At 43.6% G+C, this 24,411-nt stretch overlaps 1 protein-coding gene and 1 pseudogene across 3 annotated transcripts; one reads left to right on the forward strand and one right to left on the reverse strand.

Annotated features, from left to right (window-relative positions):
• Positions 1–3,744: 3,744 nt before the first annotated feature.
• On the reverse strand, positions 3,745–23,514 carry ZNF354B (zinc finger protein 354B). Of its 3 annotated transcripts, none has more exons than XM_034655859.1 (5): positions 23,338–23,514; positions 22,176–22,261; positions 17,335–17,461; positions 16,480–16,575; positions 3,745–5,397 (listed from the first exon to the last, which is right to left on the reverse strand). In XM_034655859.1, the coding sequence occupies exons 2-5, from the start codon at positions 22,206–22,208 to the stop codon at positions 3,818–3,820; spliced, it is 1,836 nt and encodes a 611-aa protein (XP_034511750.1). In that variant the 5' UTR covers positions 22,209–22,261; positions 23,338–23,514; the 3' UTR covers positions 3,745–3,817. The 3 variants fall into 3 exon arrangements, with proteins under 3 accessions (XP_034511750.1, XP_034511751.1, XP_034511752.1); XM_034655860.1 differs by lacking the exon at positions 23,338–23,514 and adding an exon at positions 22,932–23,066; XM_034655861.1 differs by lacking the exon at positions 22,176–22,261.
• Positions 18,190–18,931, forward strand: LOC109489925 (annotated as a pseudogene).
• Positions 23,515–24,411: the final 897 nt, after the last annotated feature.

Below are 24,411 nucleotides of genomic sequence, written 5' to 3' on the forward strand. Positions count from 1 at the left end.
CACACATATGCATATATGATGATATATTATGACCAAATAGGATTTATTTCAGGAATATGTCATTGGTTAGCCTAAAAATTCAGTCAATGTACTTCTTTATTAAAGTATGAAGAGAAAATAATTTGGTCATTTTGATCCAATGCAGAAAATGAATATGACAAAATACTACCATTTGTGATAAAAACTCACAGCACACTAGGAATACAAGGGAATGTCCTTATTCTGATAACAGGTAACCACAAATTAAAGCTAACACATTAAATGGTAAAGTACTGAATGTTATTATTGTATTCAATATTGTACTGGCTTGTGCCATAGAGTACTATAATGTAAGAAAAGAATTTAAAAGGTATTATAAGTAGAAAGGAAAAAATAAGATGGCCATTATTTACAGATGATGATTGTTTATGCAGAAAATCCAAAGGAATATACAAATAAGCTATTGGAAAAAAGTGAACTTATCAAGGTTACTGGATATAAGGTCAATATAAAAAAAATCAGTTGTATTTCTATGTACTAGTAACAAATAATTGGAAAATGAAGTTTAAAAAATACTGTTTATAGTAGTAAAGTAAGCACATCGTGTCCTCTCATGATTCCTTGTCATTGCACAAACTTTTCCTCCGATGTGAGTGCCTTTCCATCTACCTCCACACACCTGTTGAACTCCTCCATTTCTTTCCAGTCTCTCTTCAGGCTTATCACCTTAAAACATTCTTTCTTCCCCTTCCTAGTTTTTGTTTGTTTGGTTGGTTTTTGGTTGTTGTTGTTAGGTTGTTGGGTTTTTTTTTTAGATTTTATTTATTGAGAGAGACAGAGATAGCACAAGCAGGGAGGAGAGGGAGAAGCAGAATTCCCACTGAGTAGGGAGCCCAACTCGGGGCTCTGTCCCAGGACCCTGGGATCATGACCTGAGCGCAAGGCAGACACTTAACTGACTGAGCCCCCCAGGTGCCCTGCCCTTCCTAAGTAGTTTTTAAACTATAATTCACGAGCAAATTTTTTCTTAAAAAAACAAAAAGTAACACAGGTGCCAAACATATAAAAGTGATAAAAGTGGAGCTTTTGACACAAGCATATAGAATGAACTCAGAGCCATGACTTTTTAAAAACATCTGCAAATCACAGATCAAAATCCATTAACATATTTTAGGCACCCAAAGACCCCAAAATTGCTACTATAACCAACATCTCTAAAAAATGACATCTTTCTCCTGCTTTACAAAAGATAAGATCAGCAGGAGGAAATTCCTTCTCCTCCAAATCAGACTTATCTGCACTCCCATGTTTCTGTAGGCTTTTCCCTCCAGCCTAAGGTATGGTTAATTTCTTCATCTGTGCTCTAACCCTAATTCCTTTAGAATATCACAGAAAATTTGTCCTATCTAAAGATCTCTTCTTTAATTCACCCTCCGTGTGTGTATGAGGTTGTGCCATTAACATAAATGCTCCCTAACTCATTTCTCCCCTCCCACTAGTTCTCACCTTCCTATTAATAATCCAACCTGGAATAATCTGGTTTCCCTTCACCATAAATCACTGAACTTGTCTCCAGTACTCTCCTGGTTACCAATTCCAGTTTACCCCCTTATTACTTGATTTGTGGCACCTAACACTACTGACCATCTGACATTCATTTCACCTTTGGGCTCAGTGACATCTCTCTTCTGGCTGTAGTGCCATTCCATTCCTTCTAGTTCAATTCCTCCTCTTTCACCAACTCCTTATATATTGATGTTTTCCTGGGTTTTATCTGTGACCCCTTTGTTTCTCATTCTAATCTGTACCCTGCTGACCAATTTCACATACCATGGTTTTGTCTACCAACTCTATTTTAATTACTCCTAATTCTAGTCTACTAGCTCATAATTCCCTTTTGGATTCATACGATCAACTTAACATGTGCAAAATCACACTTGTTCACTCCTGTATTGCCTGCTTGGTGAATGACACCATCATCCAGCCAGTTAACACGGAAGACGCCTGGGAATCAACCTACTTCCTTTCTTAACTCACCTCTCCCAATTATTTGATTGTAAAAGTCATGCCATATTTTACCACATTAATGTTTGTCACATATTCTTCACTTCCGCTGCCCCTGCTTGAGTTTAGAGCCTCATTTACTGATCATTCAAGTTACTACAAAGCCCATACTTCTGGGCTCCCGTCTGCTCAGTTGTCCTCAACCTCCTAAACTCATTCTCCATACATTATTGTCAGAGCAATTTCCCTTGCATATCATCTTTCATCAGTTCCATAATTTCAGAATCAAATTCAAGTTCCTTAGAATGTACGTTAAGACCTTTGGTTATCTGGTCTCTGCCTCCTTCTCAAGCTTCGACATCTGTCATTCTTATTACTTCATAGACATTCTACAAATGCGCCATGCGGTCACCCACCCGTACCTTTGCATATGTGGCTCCCTCTCTTTTAAGTACTTATCTCACTCTCTGGAGAATTCCTGTTCTTCCAAAACCGGGCTCAGGCATGCCTGTCTCTGGGACACTATATCTGGTCAAACTCCCTTGGTTAGGTTCCATTCCTTCTTTCTGAGTCCTGTGCAAATCTCTACAAGATGGTCTATAACACAGTATCATTGTAACGTCTATTTCTTCGTGAAAACAACTTCAACACATGATAATTTGCTTATTTACTCGCTGTTCCCTTCAGCCCCATCCTCTCAATTCCTGACTTCCTGAAGATAGGGCCTGTTTCTTTCTCCTGTACAATTTCCAGTGCCTGGGATAGTACCTGGCTCAAACCTGGGATTAAGCAAACATTTACTGAGTAAATCATTTCTTTCTTTCTTTCTTCTTTTTTTTTTTTGAGTAAATCATTTCTAAGGCTTAGAATTATTTCCTTTCTTTGCTTTTGCGGTCTGGTTTTTTTTTTTTTAATTTGAAAACCTCAGGTAGGGAAAACATGCTTTTATTTCATGAAATGGATTCCTTTTCAAGACTTTGCCACAGTGACATGTTCTTTAAATTAGTTCTTAGGATTTCTTTTGCAGCCAACTAGAAAAATATTAATAGCTTTAACCTTGAGGTGACTGCCAACAAACTGTATTTTTTCTACTTAAATTAACATGCTGTTCAGAACACAGCAAGTACAGTTCAATAATAAATGACTTCAAGGACAACAAAGAAAAGTAATTCTGGGAACAAAATTAGAAATTGTGTTAAAAAAAACTTTGGGAGACTGTTAGATGTAGTTTGTAAATAACTAAAAGGATAAAGGAGTAAGAGAACACACTTTTTTCTTTCTCTTTTGTAATGAAAACCATGAACAAAGTTTGACAACAATTTAAGAAAAGGCAAATTCCAGAGACTGAGGTAGTTTGCAGTTGCTTTTTTTTAATATCTATTATTTGGTCTATGTATGCATATATTTTAAGATCAATTCTGTTTGCTATTAAAATGTGAGTTCTAATAAATATGCTACTGGTTTATACAGTTGGTGTCTTTCTAATGAGAAATCCAGCACTCCTACACCAAGACTTTTCTCATGTTTATATATCACATATAGTGTATAATGCTGTATAAAGACATAGAAAAACCCCACCTTTTACCTTACAAATGGTCAAAATTGTGATTTTGCAATCAAATTACAATTGTGATTTCCTTGTCTAGGGATATTTCAAAAAGTGACTGACAGGTATGAAAGTTTTCCACATATTTATTACATAGTCAGAGCTTTTTATCCTTAAAATTTAATATCTGACAAGACAAAATTAAAATAGAAAAGTTTTCTCATGTTCATGACATTTATTAAATCAATCTCAAGTATGTATACTCTGCTGAGCTTTGGTTTAAGGCTTTCACACATGCAAATCTACTTTCAAGGAGTCCTCTTCGATGTGGATTTTGTAATGATTAGTAAGGGATGACCTCTGGCTGAATAGTTTCCCACATGCATTACATTCATATGGTTTCTCTCCGGTATGAATTCTTTGATGTGCAATGAGCGATGAGCTTTGTCTAAAAGTTTTCCCACATGTGTTACATTCAAAGGGTTTTTCTCCTGTATGAATCCTTTGATGTTGAATAAGAGCTGCACTTTGGCCAAAAGATATCCCACATTCCAGACATCGATATGGTTTCTCTCCTGTGTGAATTCTCTGATGATTACTAAGGGATGAGTTGCACCTGAATGTTTTCCCACACTCGTTGCATTTGTAGGGTCTTTCTCCGGTATGCATCCTCTGATGTTGAATGAGAGCTGAACTCTGTCGGAAGGCTTTCCCACACACTTTACACTTACACGGTTTCTCTCCAGTGTGAATTCTTTCATGAATGATAAGTGTTGAGTGGGAACTTAAAGCTTTACCACATTCATTACAATTATATAGTTTCTCACCAGTATGAATTATCCGGTGTCTGTTAAGTCGTGAAATAGAAGTAAAGCCTTTACCACATTCATTACATCGATAGGGCTTTTCTCCAGTGTGAATCCGTTCGTGCTGGATAAGAGACGCGCTCTGACTGAAGGCTCTCCCACATTCGCTGCACTTAAAAGGTTTCTCTCCTGTGTGAATCCTCTGATGATAACGAAGGGATGAGCTAGACTTAAAGGTATTGCCACATTCATTACATAAATAAGACTTCTTTCTGAGATGAATTCTCTGACATCCAGGAAGGGATGTGCTGGACGCTTTCCTGCCTGGATTATATCTATGGGGATTTTCTCGAGTGTGGATTTTTTGATGTATAAAAAGGCCAGACCTTTTGCTGAAGGATTTACCACATTCTTTACATCTATAGGATTTCTCCACAGTGTGGATTCTTAGGTGTTTACAAAGGGATGCACTGTGGCTGAAAGCTTTCCCACATTCTTTACAGATGTAGGGTTTCTCTCCAGTATGAGTTCTTTGATGCTGAATAAGAGCTGAACTTTGGCTGAAAGCTTTCAAACATTCTTTACATTTAAATAATTTCTCTCCAGTGTGGTTTTTCTGATGTTTACGAAGGGAAGAATTGTGAATGAAGGCTTTTTCACATATATTACATTTATACCGCTTCTCTGCTGTTTTGATTTTTGGTTGGTTAAGTAAGTTTGAATTCTGCTTGAAACTATTTCTTTGTATTTCATATTTTGAGGGTGTTTTTTCTCTAGCAACCCTCTGTTGCTTAACAAAGACTGATTTTAGGCTGAAATTCTGGCCAAAGTCGATATTTTTATGGCTTCTTTCTACAGTGAGGATTTTTGTATGGGTGATTGAAATTATTTGTAAACTTTCATTTTTGTCCTTTTGTCTCTTTAATCTGTCTTCATATATGCAGGGTTTTTCTGATATGAAATTCCAGGGTTCATCCCTTTTGAGTCTTTTCCTTCTTAGACCCTGAAATGATGAATCTTGGGTTTGAGTTGACTTTGTAGTTTTAGGAGTGCTCTTATATCCTGGAAAAAAAAATTGCTAATGATTCACATGATTGGCTGAGACTTAATGTGTAGAAAGAATAAATATTTATGATATTTATTTTTATTTTTTTAAAGATTTTATTTATTTAATAGAGAGAGATACAGTGAGAGAGGGAACACAAGCAGGGGGAGTTGGAGAGGGAGAAGCAGGCCTCCCCCCAAGCAGGGAGCCCAATGCAGGGCTCAATCCCAGGACCCTGGGATCATGACCAGAGGCGAAGGCGGACGCTTAACGAATGAGCCACCCAAGCGCCCCTATTAATGATATTTAAATAAGGGCTTGCTTTCTGGCTAAAAAATACTAGCAAGAGGAAAAATTAGGAAAGTAACACATATAAAACAATAATGGATGAGGGCAGAAGTACTAGGATGACTAAAAGAATAAAGGAAGCTCAGTTAAGGAAGGTGAAAGTGTATATGTAACCAGGAGAATGAATGGGGAGACAGGTTTAGAAGAGTATGAATTAAGTGCAGTCTGGTATCCAAAGCCTATGACAGACTTATACATTATTTATATGACATTGTTCTCATTTATGCAATTATTTCTAATGTTGAATGTCATTCCTTATTTTCCTACATGGCAGACTTCTCTGTAACCTTCAGACTCAGTTCCAGTGTTAATTGCTCTGTGTACACTTTCGTGAATCCATTTCCCTTATTATAACACTTACTGTGGTATATTATAATGTATGTACCTGAGAGGGAAAATTATGAGTGTATTTAGAGACAATGAGAAAGCCTTCAAAAAAATTCAGCACCATGGACAGTAAAAAATTTCAAGAAAATAGGAATTGAAGGATACTTACTTCTTTAACATGCTAAAATACATATATGTAGTCCTAAAACCAGTATCTTATTTAATGATAAACCACTAGAGGCACTTCCACTATGATCAAGAACAAGGGGTGCTTGACTGGCTCAGTTGGTAGAGCATGTGACTCTTGATCTTGGGGCTGTGAGTTTGAGCCCCATTTTGGGTATAGAGATTACTTAAAAATAAAATCTTAAAAAAAAAAAAGAACAAGACAAGGATATCCATTATTTTCACTTCTATTCTAGATGTCTCAATTCAGTTACATAAGAAAAACCAATTAGATGCACAAGGATGAGTAAAAAGGAAATGAGGAAATAAAACTACCTCTATTTGCTGGTGTTATAATACCCTAGCTACATAACTCCAGAAAATCAGTGATAAAACTTGATCAGTAGTGATGTAGCAGGATATAAAATTAACATGCTAAAGTCAATAACCGTCTAACAAAGAATTGGAGGACTGAATTTACAAAAAATATTTAAAAAAATGAGAAAAATTTTAAAACAGTCTTGAATGACATTAAAGTACACGTGAACAAATGGAACAACCTCTCCTATTCTTGGATAGAACAACTCAATGTTATAAAAATATAAAGAATATTTTAAAGAAAATATTTAAAGATACCTTAAATCCTATATAGAGATCAGGATTTTTCAACCTCAGCTTACATTTGAGGATGCGTAATTCTTTGTTGTGGGGCTGCCCTGTGTATTAGCACCTACCCTTTCCACCACTCCCACCCTTCCTCAAGCTGTGACAATCCAAATGTTTCACAACATTGACAAATGACAAAATCAGCCCCCATAGAGAACCACTGGTACAAATGAAATAAAAAGGATAGTAAGTTGTTAACTGTCAAAACTGGGTGGTGGATACACAGGAATTCATTACACTATTCTTTATATTTATATATATTTCTATTTTTATTTATATATGTTTATATATATTTTATATATTTATGTATTTTATATATGTTTAAACTTTTTATAACAAAACTAAAAATTAAATCTTTTTCTACTTTCTGTCATTCCATGCAATGAGTGAGTAGATTAATTTTTTCCTCTTAAAGATCATATCTAATAAGAGACTTGTAATTGTAAAAGGTTTTGCACATGAATTAAAAAATGTCAACATACACAGGAAAAGATCTTTAAAAAATACTTTCACTTAAAAAAACATACTTTCTAAGTAGAAAATTAGAATATTTACAGAATGATAAAACTTATGTTTAAATAGTAAATACCAAAGCCTCTGGGTAACTGAAGACAGTGGTAGGTGGATAGTAAGCAAACTATCAAAATTACTTCCCCAAATGATAAGAAATAACTTCATAACTGTGAGATTTCTTTTTTTGTTTGATTGTTTATTGAAATTTTTATTTAAATTCTAGTTAGTTAACATATAGTGTAATATTGGTTTCAGGAATAGAATTTAGTGATTCTTCACTTACATACAACACCCAGAGCTCATCATAACAAGTGCCTACCCATCCCCCACTTAGACCATTCCCCACCCAGCTAACTGTGAGACTTCTATCCAAATCCTCATCTTCAACATTACTTGAGAAAGAAGAAAGAAAATGCCAAAACTTGTGAAATAAGTGTGAGTTAAAAGAGGAAAAAGTGGACATCAAGGAAGATGGTAGAGTAGGAATCTCAAGGATTCTGTTTCCCCACCAAGACCACAATTGAACTGGCAGAATCTGGCTGCTCCAATGATTTTGAAACTGTAGAATCTAATTGAAGGCTGGCAGCTTCTAGCGGAAAGCCTGGTTGATAAATTGTAGGTAATTTCAGTCACTAGCAGCTACCCATGCCCCAGCCCCCAGCCCCATGGCAGGCAGCTGTACTGACATTCCCAAGGTGCCTTGCAGGAGCTAGGGTGACAAGAGCCTTGTTCTTCAATTATTATCGATCTGGGTTCTGACTAAGGATTATTGCTTGGGGTCATGGAGGTACAGATACAAAAGCAACCTGCCATTGTTGCCCCACTGGTTGAAGCAGCTGCCAGGGGATTTAAGGGACAGAGCCTGTCTTCACACTCACATTTTACCTTTTCCTTACATATTTAAGTATAAGGACATTCAAAAGTAACTGCATATGGGAAATTTAGAAAGCCACAATACATGCCAAGGGAAAGATAAAGGCTTGGAAAAGACATGAGAAAACCTTTAGTTTATATCTCAGGCTGGTTCATAGCACAAAGACACCTGACAACAATAAAAAATCAGTTATATAGAAAAATATATGTATTCATATATACAACTACCATTTTTCCTTGTTATAAAGTGATTTTACTGAATTGATTTGGACATACTGTAGGTCAAATAATAGTTTCCAAAGATACAAATTGTGGACTTTATTTTTTTTTAAAGATTTTATTTATTTATTTGACAGAGAGAGACAGACAGTGAGAGAGGGAACACAAACAGGGGGAGTGGGAGAGGAAGAAGCAGGCTCCTAGCAGAGAAGCCTGATGTGGGGCTCGATCCCAGAACGCTGGGATCATGCCCTGAGCCAAAGGCAGACGCTTAATGACTGCGCCACCCAGGCGCCCCCAATTGTGGACTTTAAAACTTGACATAACATTGGTAGCTTCAATAGTAATATTCCCCATCAACAATATGATAAAATAATTCAATTATGTAGAAATACAGAACTCTAGGACAAGCTGGAAACTTGGGAATCACTTAAGCATAATATTTTCATTTCATGAGAAACTAGACTCAGATTAAGTGATTTACCCAAACTCAAATACCTAATAGTAATAAAGCTGGAAATCAAACCAATTTTTCCTAAAACTAGAATCTGATCAATATTTCAACTGATTCTCTATTATCTAAAAATCCAGGCTGTTCTCTAATGCTCCATGCTACTGTGACATGAAAGTGTTCAGACACTACAATAAGTCATAGTCAGGAGATTCAAGCCTGGAAGATGCTTTATCAAATAGCTAAGCTAGCCCTCTCCTTGTGAAAAGGAGGAAATATATGAGAAGGAAATCATTCTGGGGAAGGGGGAGAATCTAATTCCCAGAGTTATGACATTATAAAATTCAAATGTCTAGTTTGCAACAAAAAAATTACAAGGCACTAAAAAAAAGAGAGAGAGAGAAAGAGAGATGACTCATTCAAAGCAACAAAATAAATAGACATAAAACATCTATGAGGAAGAGATGATTGTGGGCATACCACACAAAAACATTTAAACAACACTTTTCAAGATGCTCAGGAGAGCTAAAGAAAGATATGGGTAAAGGTCATGAAAATGATTTAAAAAAAGAAAATGTCAATAAAGAAAAAACCAAAATGAAATTTTGGAGTTGAGGGCACCTGGGTGGCTCAGTCAGTTAATCGGCTGCCTTCAGCCCAGGTCATGATCCCAGGGTCCTGGGATCGAGCCCTGAATCAGGCTCCTTGCTTAGCATGGAGCCTGCTTCTCCCTCTCCCTCTGCTTGCCATTCCCCCTCCTTGTTCTCTCTTTCTCTCCCTCTCTCTGTCAAATAAATAAATAAATAATCTTAAAAAAAAATTCTGGAGTTGAAAACTGCAATAACTGAAAATTTCACTAGAGAGATGATTAAAAAATCAGATTTCAGCAGGCAGAAGAATCAGTGAACTTGAAGATAGGCCATTAAAATTACTAAGTCTAAGGAAGAACAACAAGAAAAAATACTGAAGAAAGTAAACAGAGCCTAAGAGACCTGTGGGACACCATCAAGTGATCCAAAATATTATTGTGGAAATCCTGAAAGGGAAAAGGGAAAGGGACAGAGAGATCATTTGAAGACAGTGGCTGAAAACTTCCCAAATTTGATGTGAGATATGAATCTACAAATTCATGAAGCGTAATGAACTACAAAAAGGATAAAGTCAAAGACACCAACAGTGAGACACGTTATCACCAAACTTTCAAAACCCAAAGCCAAAAAGAGAATATTGAAAGCAGCAAGAGAGAAAGAAGACTTATAACATACAAGGGATCTTCAATAAGATTATCAGATTTCTCATCAGGAACTTTGGAGGCCAGAAAGTATTGAGTTGATATAGTCGAAGTGCTAAAAGGGGGGAAAAAAAAACCTCTAAAAAGAGAATTCTCTATCTGGTAAACCATCAGGTTGTATTTTAAGGCACACAATGTATAATGATGCAATTTGTGACAACAGTAACTGAAAGGCAGTGAGGATAGAGGTATACAGGAGAGATTTTGTACATTACTGTACTTAAGGTGATATAAATTCAAATCAGAGTGTTATAAGTTCAGGATGTTAAACATAATCCCAATGGTAACCAAAAAGAAAATACTTATACAACATATATATAAAAGAAAATGGGAGGGGAATTAAAATGTTTCACTCCAAAAAATCAACTAAACATAAAAGGAGACAGTAATGCAGGAAATCAGAGACAAAAAGATACAAGGCGTATAGAAAACAAATAGCAAAATGGCAGATTAAGTCCCTCATATCAGTAATTACCTCAAATATAAAAACATAAACTTAATTCTCTAGTCAAAATACAGATATTGGCAGAATGGAGAAAAACCCATAATCTAACTATATGCTACCTATATAAGACTCACGTCTTTTCTTTTTTCTTTTTACTGAAGTATAATTAACATTCAGTATATATTAGTTTCAGGTATACAATAAAAGAGTCAACAATTCTACACATTACTCAGTGCTCATAAAATAGGTAAATTCTTGATCTTCATTTCACTCCTCTCCTCACCCACCTCAACTACTAGTTTATTCTCTGTATTTCAGAGTCTGTTTTTTTGTTTGAATAAGAGATTCACTTTAGATCGAAAGACACAAATAGTTGAAAGTGAGAAGATGGAAAGATACTTCACGCAAATAGAAGTAGCAAAAGAGTTGGAGTGGCTGTACTAGTATCAGACAAAATAAACTTTAGAAAACAAGTTATAAGAGACAAAGGATGATGTATATTCATAAAAGGTTCAATTCAGCAAGAAGACATTACGTTATAAATATTTACATACCTAATAATACATCCTGAAAACACATGAAGCAAAAATTAACAAAACTGAAGGGAGAAGTAGTTCTACAATAATAGTTGGAGACTTCAATACCCTACGTTCAATAAGGGATAGAACAACCTGACGAAAAGAAGAAATACAGGACTTGAACAACGCAATAAACCAACTAAATCTAACGGATACATACAGAATGTGCTATCCATCAAAAACAGAGATAACCCCCAAAACAGACTTAACTATAGAGAACAAATTCATGGTTACTAGGTGGGAGATTGGGGGGGGAGGTCGGTGAAACAGCTGGTGGGAATTAAAGAGTATACTGACCACGATGAGAACTGAGTAATGCATAGAAGTGTTGAATCATATTGTACATCTGAAACTAATATAGCACTATGCAAACTATACTGGAATTTAAAAGAAAGGGAGAAAAAAAATAAATAAAAATGGGCAAAGGACTTGAATAGACATTTCCCTATAGGAGATATACCAGTGGCCAATAAGCATCTGAAAAGACAGTCAACATCACTAATCAGTAAGGAAATACAAATCAAAACCACCAGATACCACTTTAAATCCATTAGTATAGCTGTGGAAAAAACAAAAGAAACCAGAAAATAACCAATACTGGCAAGAATGTGGACACTGGAACCTTTATCCATTGCTGGTGAAAGTGTAAACCAATGTGGCCACAATAGAAAATAATATAGCAGCTCCTCAAAAAGTTAAGTAGAGAATTACCAAGTGCTTCAGCAATTCCACTCCAAAGTACCCAAAAGAACTGAAAGCAAGGACTCAAAGAGATATTTGTACACCCATTTTCAGAGTAGCATTATTCACAATAGCCAAAAGATGAAAATCATCCAAATTTCCAGTGGTGGAAGGATAAACAAAATGCAGTGCATACATATAATGGAATATTATTCAGCCTTAAGACAATGGGATTCTGACAGATCTACAACATGGATGAACCTTGAAGCTATTATGCGGAATGAAGTAAGCCAGACACAAAATGACAAGTGTTATAAGATACCAATTCTGTGAGGTTCCTGGAAGAGTCAAACGCATAGAGACAGAGAACAGAACAGTGATTACCAGCGGCCAGGGAGAGAGGTGGATAGGGAACTGGTGTTTAGTGGGGACAGAGTTTCAGGAAGGGATTTTGAAGAACTTCTGTACCCGGATGGTGGGGACGGTTGCACAGCACTGGGAATGAACTTAACGCCACCAAACTGTACACTTAAAAATGATTAACATGGTAAATTTTACATTATTTGTACTTTAGCATAATAAAAAATTATTAGGGGACAATACAAAGTTTTGTCAGCACTGTGGATAAACTGGAAACTCCATACAAACCTAGCTGGCGGGAAGGTAAAAGTACAGTTGCTCTGGAAAATAGTGCGGTGCTACCTCAAAAGGGAAAGAGGTCTCCATACCTTTTTATCAAAGCATTTCTTTGAGAAAATTTGTATTTCTAAATCCTTCCTCTGTGTTTTTGATATGAAATGTGTATAAACCTTGTAAAGCCTCTGTGAACATTATAAGCCAAGGATGTTTTTGTTTGTTAAGTAGGCTCCACCCAGCGTGGAGCCCAGTGTGGGGCTCGAACTCACAACTCTGAGGTCCAGAACTGGGCTGAGATCAAGAGTCAGATGCTTAACTGCTTAACCAACTAAGCCACCCGGCCCCCACCAATGAATTAAGATCCTGGGAACCATCTCTTTGAAATGTAAACGTCAAGAAGGAAGCCAGGAGAGGTTTTGTGAAGGGGAGTGAAATGACCTGATTTACCTTTTAATAGAGTATTCTGGCAGCTATGGGAACAGAGGCTGGTGGCAGGAGGGAGGCACAGGGCCAGCAGGAGTCTTCCTGGGGAGGGGGGTGGACAGGGGACAAGGACAAGACTGACCAGACATACTGGAGATGCCTACAGGGCACGTGGGCTCAGTTTTTGCCTCCTAAGAGAGTCACTCTTTAAATCCACCATCTGCTGGGTCCCTGGGCTGCTAAGGGCAGCACCTTTGTGCCGGTTAGAAAAAGACGCCCCTTGCTCTGTGCGGGGGGGCAGTGCCCAGGCGACCCCTCAGCTGACCACGCAGTGGCATGGCTTCAGTCCCCCCACCAGGCTTCTTACACTGAGATGACAAAGGAAGAGAAAATGACGGGGGGTGGGGGGGGACACATCTTCATTGGAAACTGTTTACCCAGATCATCCCTGCATTTTTAAATTTTCGATTTCAGGACTATTTCCACATTCCATGTAAAGCTAACTCATGCTGCACAGGCTGGTTTAATCACCTCATGACGGCTCTTCTGGAAAAGCCCCACCTCAGCTGTGCTCATTTCTTAAGCCAGAGACTCAGGGGAGACGCACACCCTTCCTGCCATCTCCTTCCATCTCTCAATTTAAACATACGCACCCGGGGGTGACCCTTTGTTTTTCTCTGCTTTGTTTTTCCTATTTGTGAATAGTTTTGAAATACAAATTAATTCTCTCTTAGAAAAGGACATGTGGAGGCCACTAGGGGTTGCAGGAGTCCTACCCTGGGAGCACGGGCTTCTCCGTCACTGGCTGTGCAGGGGCAGGTTTCGGTTCTGGTCTAGGGTTAACCGCCTGAGATCCTTCCAGAACCCGCGGTCCTGCACCCCTGCTCACAGGGAAGAGAGCTGCCCCTGGGGCGGAAGCTCTTCTGGGGCCACGTTGGTCCTGGCAGACGGAGACGCGCCAGGGCTGCGGGACAGACGACCACGCGCCAGCACTGCCGGCCCCGGTGACCCGCAGCTCTGAGGAAGGAGGGGAGGACGGTCCGTCCCGTCCGGAGACACGCGCGTACCGCTCAGCCGCGCTGTCGCCCTCAGGGACGTCTCCCGGAACCCGAGGAGGAGGCTGGCTGAGGACTCCAGCCCCGTCCCCCGGTGGCCCCGGCGCCTCTCTGCACAGCTCGGGACTCCAGCCACACATCCTACTCCCCGTAACCCCCAAATACTCGCTTCACTCAGAGTCACTCATGGATACGAGGCTCCCGAGGCGAGGGGAAAGGGAAAGATCCTTCTCTCCTTGGATCCTTCGTGCCAGGCTCGGCCCCCACCCTCTGGCGGGACAGAAGGCCCTGCGGACCCTTGGCAGGTGCAGGATGCCTGCCAGCTGCGTGCACTTGTGGGCGGCCTCTGCCAGCTTCCCAGCCTTCCTGTCTTTCTCCCAAACCAGAGTTACAAAGACAGACATCCAGACAAGGGTGGTTCCCGCAGCAGAAACCTCAGCGCACGGTGGGAAGAAAGCTCCCCGGGCCCGGGGGCTTGAGGAGGGGGACAGCCCGGCCGGCAGCTCCTCTGCGGCGCCCACAGCATGAGGGGCCCTCAGGGACATGTCTGGACCGACAACAGCCAGGACGAGCCCCCACTTCCACGCCAACAGGCCCCCCGTGGTCTGCAGGCTGCTGTCAGCAGAGTCCACACCGGGCCGTGGTCAGGCTACTTCCAGCCTCCCAGGCTCCCTCCCTTGCTCTCAGATGCTGACCAAATCCTGTGTCCGGCTCCTGGCTCAGTGGGATCAAGTCCCTGCTGCTGTCTCCTGGCTCCAGGCAGCACACGCTGGCTTCCTGTCTCTGGACTCACACAGCCCTTTCCTGTGGCTGGACTAGGGCTCCACATCCTCGGATCCCAGCTCCTCCCGGAAGCCTCTGCCTGCACCGCCCCTCCCGCTGCACGCTCTCACAGAACCCTGCATCTTTCCTGCGGCGTCATTCCACACCGTGTGCGCTCAGTGCACGATCACTTCTCTCCCCTCTTGACTGTGACCTCCAGCCGGCAGGACCTGCGTCTTTCTGCCCCATGTTGCATCGCCAGTGCCCAGCGCGGAGCTCACGCACCATTCATTACTGGACAAAAAAACAGTGGCTGGGGGTTTGAACCTGGTCCCTCCCCCATTCTTCAGCTCTCGACCCCAACTTCCCTGTTGGCCGACTCTCCGGTTCCTCTCCTCTGATGGCTTCTTCTCAGGCTCAGCCTGTCTTCTTGCCTAAGCCACCTCGTAAATGGCGAGGTTTCCTGGGATTCTGTCCTCTGCTCTGCGTCCTCACCTGGTCAGCTCAAGGCGTCACATGCCACCTCTGTACTGACTGCTACCTGACCTCCCTCCCTTCTGAGTTCCCACAGACCTCATAGGACTGTCCACCAGCATCTCTCCCTGAACATTCCACTCGCATCTCCAGGGAGACCCATCCCACAGTGAAGTCAGCCTACAGCCTTAACAATGGGGCCCCTCTTCTTTCCCCCTGGACCCCAGTGCCCGTGCCTTTGTCCAGACCCTAGAAACATTTCACCTACCTTATTGCAAGTGTCTCCGGGAAGGTTCCACGTCGGTTTTCCCCTCACTTTAAATCTATCCCCCACAATGCTCCAATGTGACCATGCTTATTAAACTCAAATTATACAAGGACTTCATGACTCTATTCTCTATGAAATGTTCAGATTACATATAACTGAAGCCCTTTCATCCCGCCCCTTCTCGGTCCCATTCCCAGTGGAGCTCCTGGCACAGCTCAGGTGTGTCCCCTCGCCTTTGTGTCTGCACTTCCACACACATTATACACACACAGCCATGTCATCTCCCTTCAGCATCAGCGGGGACACATCAGCACGGCGCTCCCCTGCCTGCCCCCAGCTCTGTCCACACCAGCTGCTCTTGTTTCTGACAGTGGCACTCAATGCCAGAGTGGGGACCCGCGCCAGCTTCTCCAGCCACATCCTTACCGGAGGACATTTATATTGTTTCAGATTTCAGGCAATTTTTCTAAAATACCAAGAACTTCAGTCTTCCACTTAAAATCCCTCATTTCCATGGGATGGTCTCATCTCCGAGTCTTGTCAAAGCCTGTTGTGACGCAGCCCTGCTAGCTTTCTGACACCCTTTCCTTCCTCGGCTCTTTCTCTCACAGACCCTGAGCCTCAGTCAGAATGATTCTCTGCCATTCCTTAAATACACTGTTTGCTGACTGAATACCTGATGTGCAGCCGTCCTCTGAGAACAGGAAGGAATAAGAAGAGATCCTGAGAGATTCACTTGGGAAGTGATTACCAGAGAATAAGAGGAAGCTCGTGTCTGGAGCCTGAGCGTCACCTCTCTGCCACCTCTCAAGGACAGAGGCCCAGGAGAAACTTTCCCGACCGACATCGCCAAGCTGCACCATCCACTTACCACCCAGACTGCTGCCCGTGCCCGGCCCCGGCCCCTCAGTCCCACCCACTCACCTAGAGAGGGGCCTCCAGGACTTTCTTTCTCTACCTTCCAGGGATCTTCTCCTTGCTGCAACAGGGAGATCACTTTTGGTTTGGAAAACAGGAGTCCTGTCGTAAACAAAAAAAAAAAAAAAAGAGAGAGAGAAAAGACTTGGTTTTGTTTTGACTCAAAGAGGCATCACGGATCTGAGTGGAAAACTCAGGGGATGGCACAAAGAGCTTCGGTGGGGTGCTCGAGCCGTGCCCCTGTGACCTGAGGGCATGTGTGGGGGGAAAGGCAAGGGATGTGTAGGGCGTGGCTACGTAGTAAGTAGTTGTAGGTTAGGAAATAGGGTACACGTGCCGCTTTGATGACTAGAGTATGGATGGCTTTCTACAGAAGAGGGAATACGTTAGATGTACAGACAAAATATTTGTAAACAGGTACCCACAGCAAGACACTGTGCACCAAGCGCCCTGTTTACAATGAGAACGCACTATCTGACTCCCTTTCAAAGAGGGATCGTATATCGATCGTCTGTCTGGAAGGGAGAATCGGGAAAGGCTGGAGACAGGTTAATGAAGACGGTTGAGGGATGCTCTCTGCTGTGAGCTGAGCAAACAAATCACAGAAAATCATAGCAGGAGAATGTTGCCTGAACTATGAGGGAATTTCTAACATGCAAGTATGTTAACCATCCCACGTGTGGGACAAATCCATGCCTATAAGGGGAAAGAAGTTTTAAATATTTATTTATTCACAATGTGTACAATCCTAAGGCAAAATTCAGCTAAAAGTTCCTGTTGACCCATGCCTTTTATGCAGGGAAGCAGCTGCTGACTTATGCTAATGTCTGACTTTCTCATCTACAGGGAAAATTCCCTTACCCAGTGAGACCAGGTTAGTGTAGTTCTCCAGCATCACTTCCTGGTACACATTTCTCTGAGAAGGACCCAGCTTCCTCCACTCATCCCGCGTAAAGAGCACAGCCACATCCTCGAAGGTCACCGACACCTTGTAATGACAAGCCATCCCAGCTCACCCAGGACCTCCCATCACACAGAGTGAAGAAGGCAGCAGTGCGGGGTAGATGGACTACCATGAAAGCCTTCTGATGTTATTCCGGTTTCTGAAGGCTTCAGGTCATTTCTTTAATGAACCGTCGGCCAGTGACACATAATGAGCAGCGTGAAGTATTAACCAGGCCTGTGTTAGCCACTATAAGGAGATGTGGGGAGGAATTAAGACCACTGGAGTGTGAATTAGAATAATCTCATTGATGGCGATTTGATAATACATATTAAAAGCTTTAAAATGTGTTTATTCTTTAACTCACCAATTATTGTATTTGTATTATAATGAACAGTACACAAAAATGCACACAGCGCATTGATCATGGTTTCAGTAATAGCAAAAAAGTAGAAGCCAGCTAAGTCATCACAGATGATGAAGGGTAGGGTCACTAACGGAAGGCACTGTCTGAGTGCTCACTGAAGCTGGAGGACGGAAATCACGGAAACTGAAATCTCTCTCTTCTCTTGAATGCTTTACACGGGCCAGATACAATCCTTAGAGCATTCTATTAATCTTTTTTTTTTAATTCAGTTAGCTATTAATCTTTAATATAAGCTTTATTTAAAAATCACAACAACCCTAAGAGAAGCTATTAACACTGTCCCCATTTACATGAGAGAAAACAGCCATGGAGAAGATAAATTTGCCTAAAGTCCCATAGGTAGTCAGTGGTAGAGCTGGACATGTTCCAGGCCTTGTGTAACCTCTACAGTGCCATCACCATTGCTCAGGCCATGATCTTCTGCCAGACCCACAAAACAGCTAGCTGGCTGGCAGCAGAGCTCTCGAAAGAAGGCCACCAGGTGGCCCTGCTGAGTGGAGAAATGATGGTGGAGCAGAGGGCTGTGGTCATCGAGCGCTTCCGAGAGGGCAAAGAGAAGGTGCTGGTGACCACCAAAGTGTGTGCCCGCGGTATTGATGTCGAACAGGTTTCTGTCGTCATCAACTTTGACCTTCCCGTGGACAAGGACGGGAACCCAGACAATGAGACCTACCTGCACCGGATCAGGCGCACGGGCCGCTTTGGCAAGAGGGGCCTGGCAGTGAACATGGTTGACAGCAAGCACAGCATGAACATCCTCAACAGAATCCAGGAGCATTTTAATAAGAAAATAGACTGGACACGGATGATTTGGACGAGACTGAGAAAATAGCCAACTGAGACACTCCACCAGTCACCAGTGCCCACCCCTGGCACTCCACCTGCACAGGAGACCAGTGCTTCCACAGCACAGGCCTTGACAGTCACCACAAAGACAAAGGCAGAGGAGAGAGAAACTACCTACCTCATTTTAAATTACGTTTGGACTAGACAAAAATTGTGCAAATGATGCGGGAAGGTAAAAAAAAATTGTTTACACAACTTCTGAAGATTAGGCGTGAATACACAGAAATTTACCTCTTGAAAAAAAAAAAAAAAAGGAAATGGGGGAGGGACCCGGTCCGGGTGAGCCAGTGCATGAACAAGGAATAAGCGTGTTGGAGGCAACACAGTTGGAGAGATGTCCAGGTACATGGCCAAGGTTCCATTCTTAACCGTTCTGCAAAAATGCCTCTCAGAACCTACCACAGAGGGCTATTAAATAAGTGAGATAATCCATACAATGTAATTAATACTGTATCTGGGTCATATCAAAGCTTTAGATATTAGCTATTATCACATCAATATAAAATACTATGCAACCAATATAACTGATTGTTAGGTCAATATTTGTTCAAAAGACATCCATGTTAATGTTAAATACAAAAAACAGGTTATATATCAGTGTGTACTTTGTAATGACTTCTAATAAAAAAATTATATATATATACACATATATACACACATGATGCTGAGAGATACACAACAAATGATTGACAGTGATTCTCTCCAGATGGTGGGGTTAAGGGTGATTCTACTTTTCTTTGAATATATGAAAAAAAATATACAGTTGACCCTTGCACAAGGAGGGGGTTAGAGGCACTGACCTCGCATGCAGTCAAAAATCCACATATAACTTTTGACTCCCCCAAAACATAACTACTAATAGCCTACTGTTGACTGGAAGCCTTCCCGATAACATAAACAGTTAACACATATTTTGCATGTTATATGTATTACATATGGTATTCTTATCCTAAAGTAAGCTAGAGAAAAGAAAATGTTATTAAGAAAATCATAAGGGGACGCCTCAGTGGTTCGGTTGGTTTAGCGTCCAACTCTTGATTTCCACTCAGGTCATGATCTCAGGGTTGTGGGATTGAGCCCTGCGTCATCCTCTGTGCTCAGCATGGAGTCTCCCTGAGATTTTCTTTCTCTCTCTCTCTCTCTCTCCCCTTGTCTACTTGTGCCCTCTCTCTCAAAAAATAAACCAAAAAATAATAATAATCATAAGAGAAATACATTTATAGTACTGTAGTAATTTCAAAAATCCACGTTTAAGTTGATCTGCCCAGTTCAAACCCATGTTGTTCAAGGGTCAACTCTACACACACACACACACACATATGTATGTGTGTGTGTGTGTGTGTGTGTGTGTGCATATTTTATTCTCTTAAAGTTTACCATGATGATACAATATTTTTATCGTAAGAAAAAGCATTAAATTATATATATATTGGGGAGGAATATAAGAAATAATTTTTGTTCTCAAAGAATTTACCATCCAACTGGACAAGATAAACACATGAAATAATCTGATCAATGAAAGAAAAATGTGTGGCTGGACAGGACCATACACCATCTCCCAGTTCAATCCTCATTTCAGTGATGGGGACCAGAAGGTCCCCAGGCAGTCAGGATCCTGGGCCACATACTTTATCAGTGGCAGAGGCAGGACAATAATTAAAGTTTTCAGTTAATCCACTCAGTATATTCTCTCTCTGGTCTTAAACTCCTGTCACGGAGTTTTACACACAAGCCCGTGCAGTATGGACATATGGGAGCAGGTGAGGTTAGGGAGAATGCCACATGCATTCACTCCCCTGCAGGGATGGAGAAGATTCTGGGCAAGAGAGCAACATGGCTCTGTGGGAACGGGAGAGGAAAGCTTTAGAAAAAAGCAGCCCAGATGTGCGCTGGCCAGCCCCAGCCTGAAGATCAACCACCACTGCGTTTCATGGGCCCAAATACAACAGGACAGCGGAGAAGAGCTCTGGGAACACGGGGGCTGGGTCCACCCCGGGTTCTGCAAGAGACACCAGGGGAATGGCTGCGCAGTGACGAACCTCGACCCAAAGGCCAGACACACTGGGGTGCGAATTCAGGTTATTGGACGTCTCTGAGCCTCAGTTTGCTCATGTGTAAAATGGGGATGATCACTGCTGCGCCGGTCTGAGAGTGAGAACAAAGGCAAAGCCCTCAGGCCGACCCCCAGCAACATTAACTGTTGCTGTTAGATGAAGACTAGCAATGAAAGGACAAGTCCTAGCGACACGGTACAGCAGTTCCCACCTGTCGGCATGAGCGGTATTATCACCACAGTAGCATCATCCGGCTCCCACGACCACCCCATGTTGGGCATCTGCTAGTGCCCAGCCCCGATCTAAACACTTTCCATGCACTAACCCGTGATCCGCCCACCTACCCCGTGAGGTCGGCCCCTGCTTGCTATTCCCGTTGTCCAGGTGAGGAAACGCATGGAGAGATGGAGCTATTTGTCCAAGGCCCACAAACAGCCAAGGAGATGGGTTCAAGCCCGGCAGTCTGGCTTCAAGCCCCGCTTCTTACCCACTGGAGACCCTGCTCTCCACTCCTGATATCCCACAAAACCCTCCCCTGGGGAGTCTTTTCTGCCCCTTGCAGTCCAGAGATCTCTCCAACCGTGTTGCCTCCAACACGCTTATTCCTTGTTCATGCACTGGCTCACCCGCACCGGGTCCCTCCCCCATTTCCAACAACAGAAAGATGAAAATGGCAGGTCTAGAACCGTTTTCAAGAGAGTGTAGAAGCAAGGCACCTGATCCACAAAGTAAAGAGGGAGAAAAAACTAACAATGGTGGGTTGGAGAAGCCTAGGGAAGGTATCCTAAAGAAAAGCCAAGGGTAGGGGCTCCTGGGTGGCTCAGTCGTTAAGCGTCTGCCTTCGGCTTAGGCATGATTCCAGGGTCCTGGGATCGAGCCCCACATCGGGCTCCCCGCTCAGCAGGAAGCCTGCTTCTCCCTCTCCCACTCCCCCTACTGGTGTTCCCTCTCTCGCGCTGTGTCTCTGTCCAATAAATACAAAAAGACAAAAAAGGAAAAGCCAAGGGTAGGGCAGGAGACCAGGGTGAGCCAAGGAAGCGGGGCCAGAAGGAACTGCCAGGTGTGTGTGTGTGTGTGTGTGTGTGTGTGTGTGTTTGTTCTGTCCCCACGGGGCATCTGACCTGTCAAGTTAGTAATCATACACTGAATTGAGATCAATGAATAAAAAGAAGTGTCCATTAGGAAAAGAAAAGAGAAGTACTAGACATGGATTGGCAGGGAGGAGGCAAAAATTCCCTACAGAATTCACCCTCCACCTGCGTGGATCAACTCCTCAAGGAGAAAAGGGCTTGGGCTCCAAATGCTGGAGGAAAGTTGTACTGAGTAGAGAACTTCAGTTCAACGGTGGGTAAGTGAGTAAGTAAATCTATCTATCTATCTATCTATCTATCTATCTATCTATCTATCAGACCTGAGATGGCAATGAACTCACTCGTGACCTTGCTTCCCTCGGTCCCATAGCCATATCTTCTTTCTGGGCTCCTCCCCGAGGATGGATGCAGTCTCCAGAAGGCAGATCTGAAAGACGGAAAAGGGAGCCAGGAGGGAGAAGCCCCTTCTGCTTTCCAGCCCTGAGAATCACCAGCTCTGAAATCCTTACACCACCTGAGAATGGTACCACGTGCCCTGGGAGAGGGAAGTCAGAAGGAGCTGGGGGTAGACAGCCCCAGAGACAAGGGCCAGCCCACAGGGGTCCGGGCCCCAACTCTTACCCGTGTGGCTCAGAGAAAAAGGCCCTAGGACTCCAGCTGCAGTAGCAGCAGCAATCAATCACTGAACCTCCCCGCGGGCCAGGCACCGCCCACATGGCTCAGTCCCGCAGCACAGCTGGCATTGTCCACGCCTGTTTTACAGATCAGGAAACTGAGGGCAGAGCGGGAGCCACCTGCCCCAGTGCACACAGCCAGCGAGGGCGCACCGGGATCCATACCGCGCGCTCCAGAGCACCTGCTCTAACCTCACTGCCCGCAGAGGACAACTTTTCTCCACGTCAAGCTGCCCCCCGCCCGACTCCTCCCTCTTCCGTCAACGAATCTTGTTCCAGGTTTTTAGCGAAAAGTGCTTCGGAAAGGGATGACAGCAGTTTTCCCACGGCGGCCAGAGGGCTGCCGTCTGGAGGAGCAGGCACAGAAGCCGAAAACCTGGGTTCCAGTCCAGGTTCTGCCCTGGAGGGAAGCTGGCAACTCACTTCTATCTGAAAACACATCTCTGCGCCTGCAGCCCGGGAGGGGAGCGGCGCCGGGGAGGGGCGGAAACACAGTTCCTCACGTTCACTGACAGCCGGTAGCAAATCCAACCGCCGGCAGGGCCCGGCAGGTAGCGCGCTGGGCACGGGTCCGGAGGGAGCAGGAGGGTGACCGGGGCCCGGGCCAGTGGGGACAAGTGCCCGACCAGCCGCGGTCATGCGCACGTCCGCGGGACGGCCGGCGCGGGGCAGGCGGGCACATCTGGGTTGCCGGCCCTCGGCCCCCAGCCCGCGCCCACAAAGGCCCCGCTCGCGCCTCTCGGGCCTGTGCCCCGTGCCCCGGCGCCGCATCCTCCCGAGGCCCCGGTCCTCCCTCCGTCCCGCATTCCGCCGCCGCTCCGCCGCTCACCTAGCCCAGGCCTCGGGGTTCCGGGGGCTGTGCCTCCCGGCCGTGCTCCACAGGCGGAGGCTCCGGCACTGTCCTGGCAAACAGCAGCCCCGGGTGGGGAACCCTCCCCGGGGTATGCCTGGGCTGAACTCCGGCCCCGAGCCGCTGGTGCTAAAGCCGGCTGTACAGAGAGGCGGGGCAGGGGGCGAGTTAGGGACGGCCGCTAATGCCCCTGGGGAATGTAGTCCACGCGAGTACCTATGCATTCTGGGAAGTGTAGTTCTCTGCGCTTCTCTGCAAGGCGGGGCCGGTCGAGCCTGTCACGTGCCCAGTTCCCGCTTCCGGGCTCGTGGTCACTCCCCTTTGGCTGCGAGGGCTATGGCTCCATGCTCCCCGTGAAGGAAAAGGAGGTCCGCTGATTGTAAGGCAAGTAGACAACCTCCGAGAACAAACCTATTTCCCCGTCGGTCATTCAGCCAGAGTGTTTTGAGCACATTTTTGTGGCAAGCGCTGCCATAAGTGGTTGGAAATCAGTCAGTGAACAAAACAAAGATCATTGCTTTCGCGAACTTTTTTGGGTTATTGGTAGGGAGCAGACAGTAACCATGAACATAATTATATAACATTTTAGAAGGTAAGCGTTATGGGGAAAAACGGAAGGAAACCAGGGTGGTGGCATCTGGGCGCGTTGGGAAGAGTGAGTGGGGCCTCCCAGGCAGCCCTCCCTGAGCGGCGGGCGGAGGGAAGGGGCATTTCTGGTCAGAGAAGCCAGTGGTTACCTTCTCTTCTTACCAGGGGGGAACATGTCCCATTGAGAAAGGTTTTATAATAGAAAAAAAAAGGAAAAGAAAAATGCACCTGATGCCACGGCACAAAAGTTGTTAACGTTTTGGTGAACATCTCTTAAGAGCCCTTTGAACTCCATCCTCCTTTGCTGCCGACCTCCTTTTAAGAAAATGGAATCTTGCAGATAGCACTTGTAACCTAGTTTGGTCTTTTCCCCCACTTAAGAATGTACCTTGAACTTGGGGCGACTGGGTGGCTCAGTTGGTTAAGCGTCTGCCTTGGCTCAGGTCATGATCCCAGGGTCCTGGG

The sequence above is a fragment of the Ailuropoda melanoleuca genome, chromosome 3, assembly GCF_002007445.2.
Source record: "Ailuropoda melanoleuca isolate Jingjing chromosome 3, ASM200744v2, whole genome shotgun sequence".
NCBI lineage: Eukaryota > Metazoa > Chordata > Mammalia > Carnivora > Ursidae > Ailuropoda > Ailuropoda melanoleuca.

Excerpts from the sequence above, each read along its gene's own strand:
- ZNF354B (XM_034655859.1), bottom strand. The coding sequence starts at position 22,208 with ATGGCTATGGGACCGAGGGAAGCAAGGTCACGA. Across the intron at positions 17,462-22,175 it reads CGAGGGAAGCAAGGTCACGA|GTGTCGGTGACCTTCGAGGA; the intron begins GTGAGTTCATTG and ends TGTCATTACAAG. Across the intron at positions 16,576-17,334 it reads CACTAACCTGGTCTCACTGG|GACTCCTGTTTTCCAAACCA; the intron begins GTAAGGGAATTT and ends TGTTTACGACAG.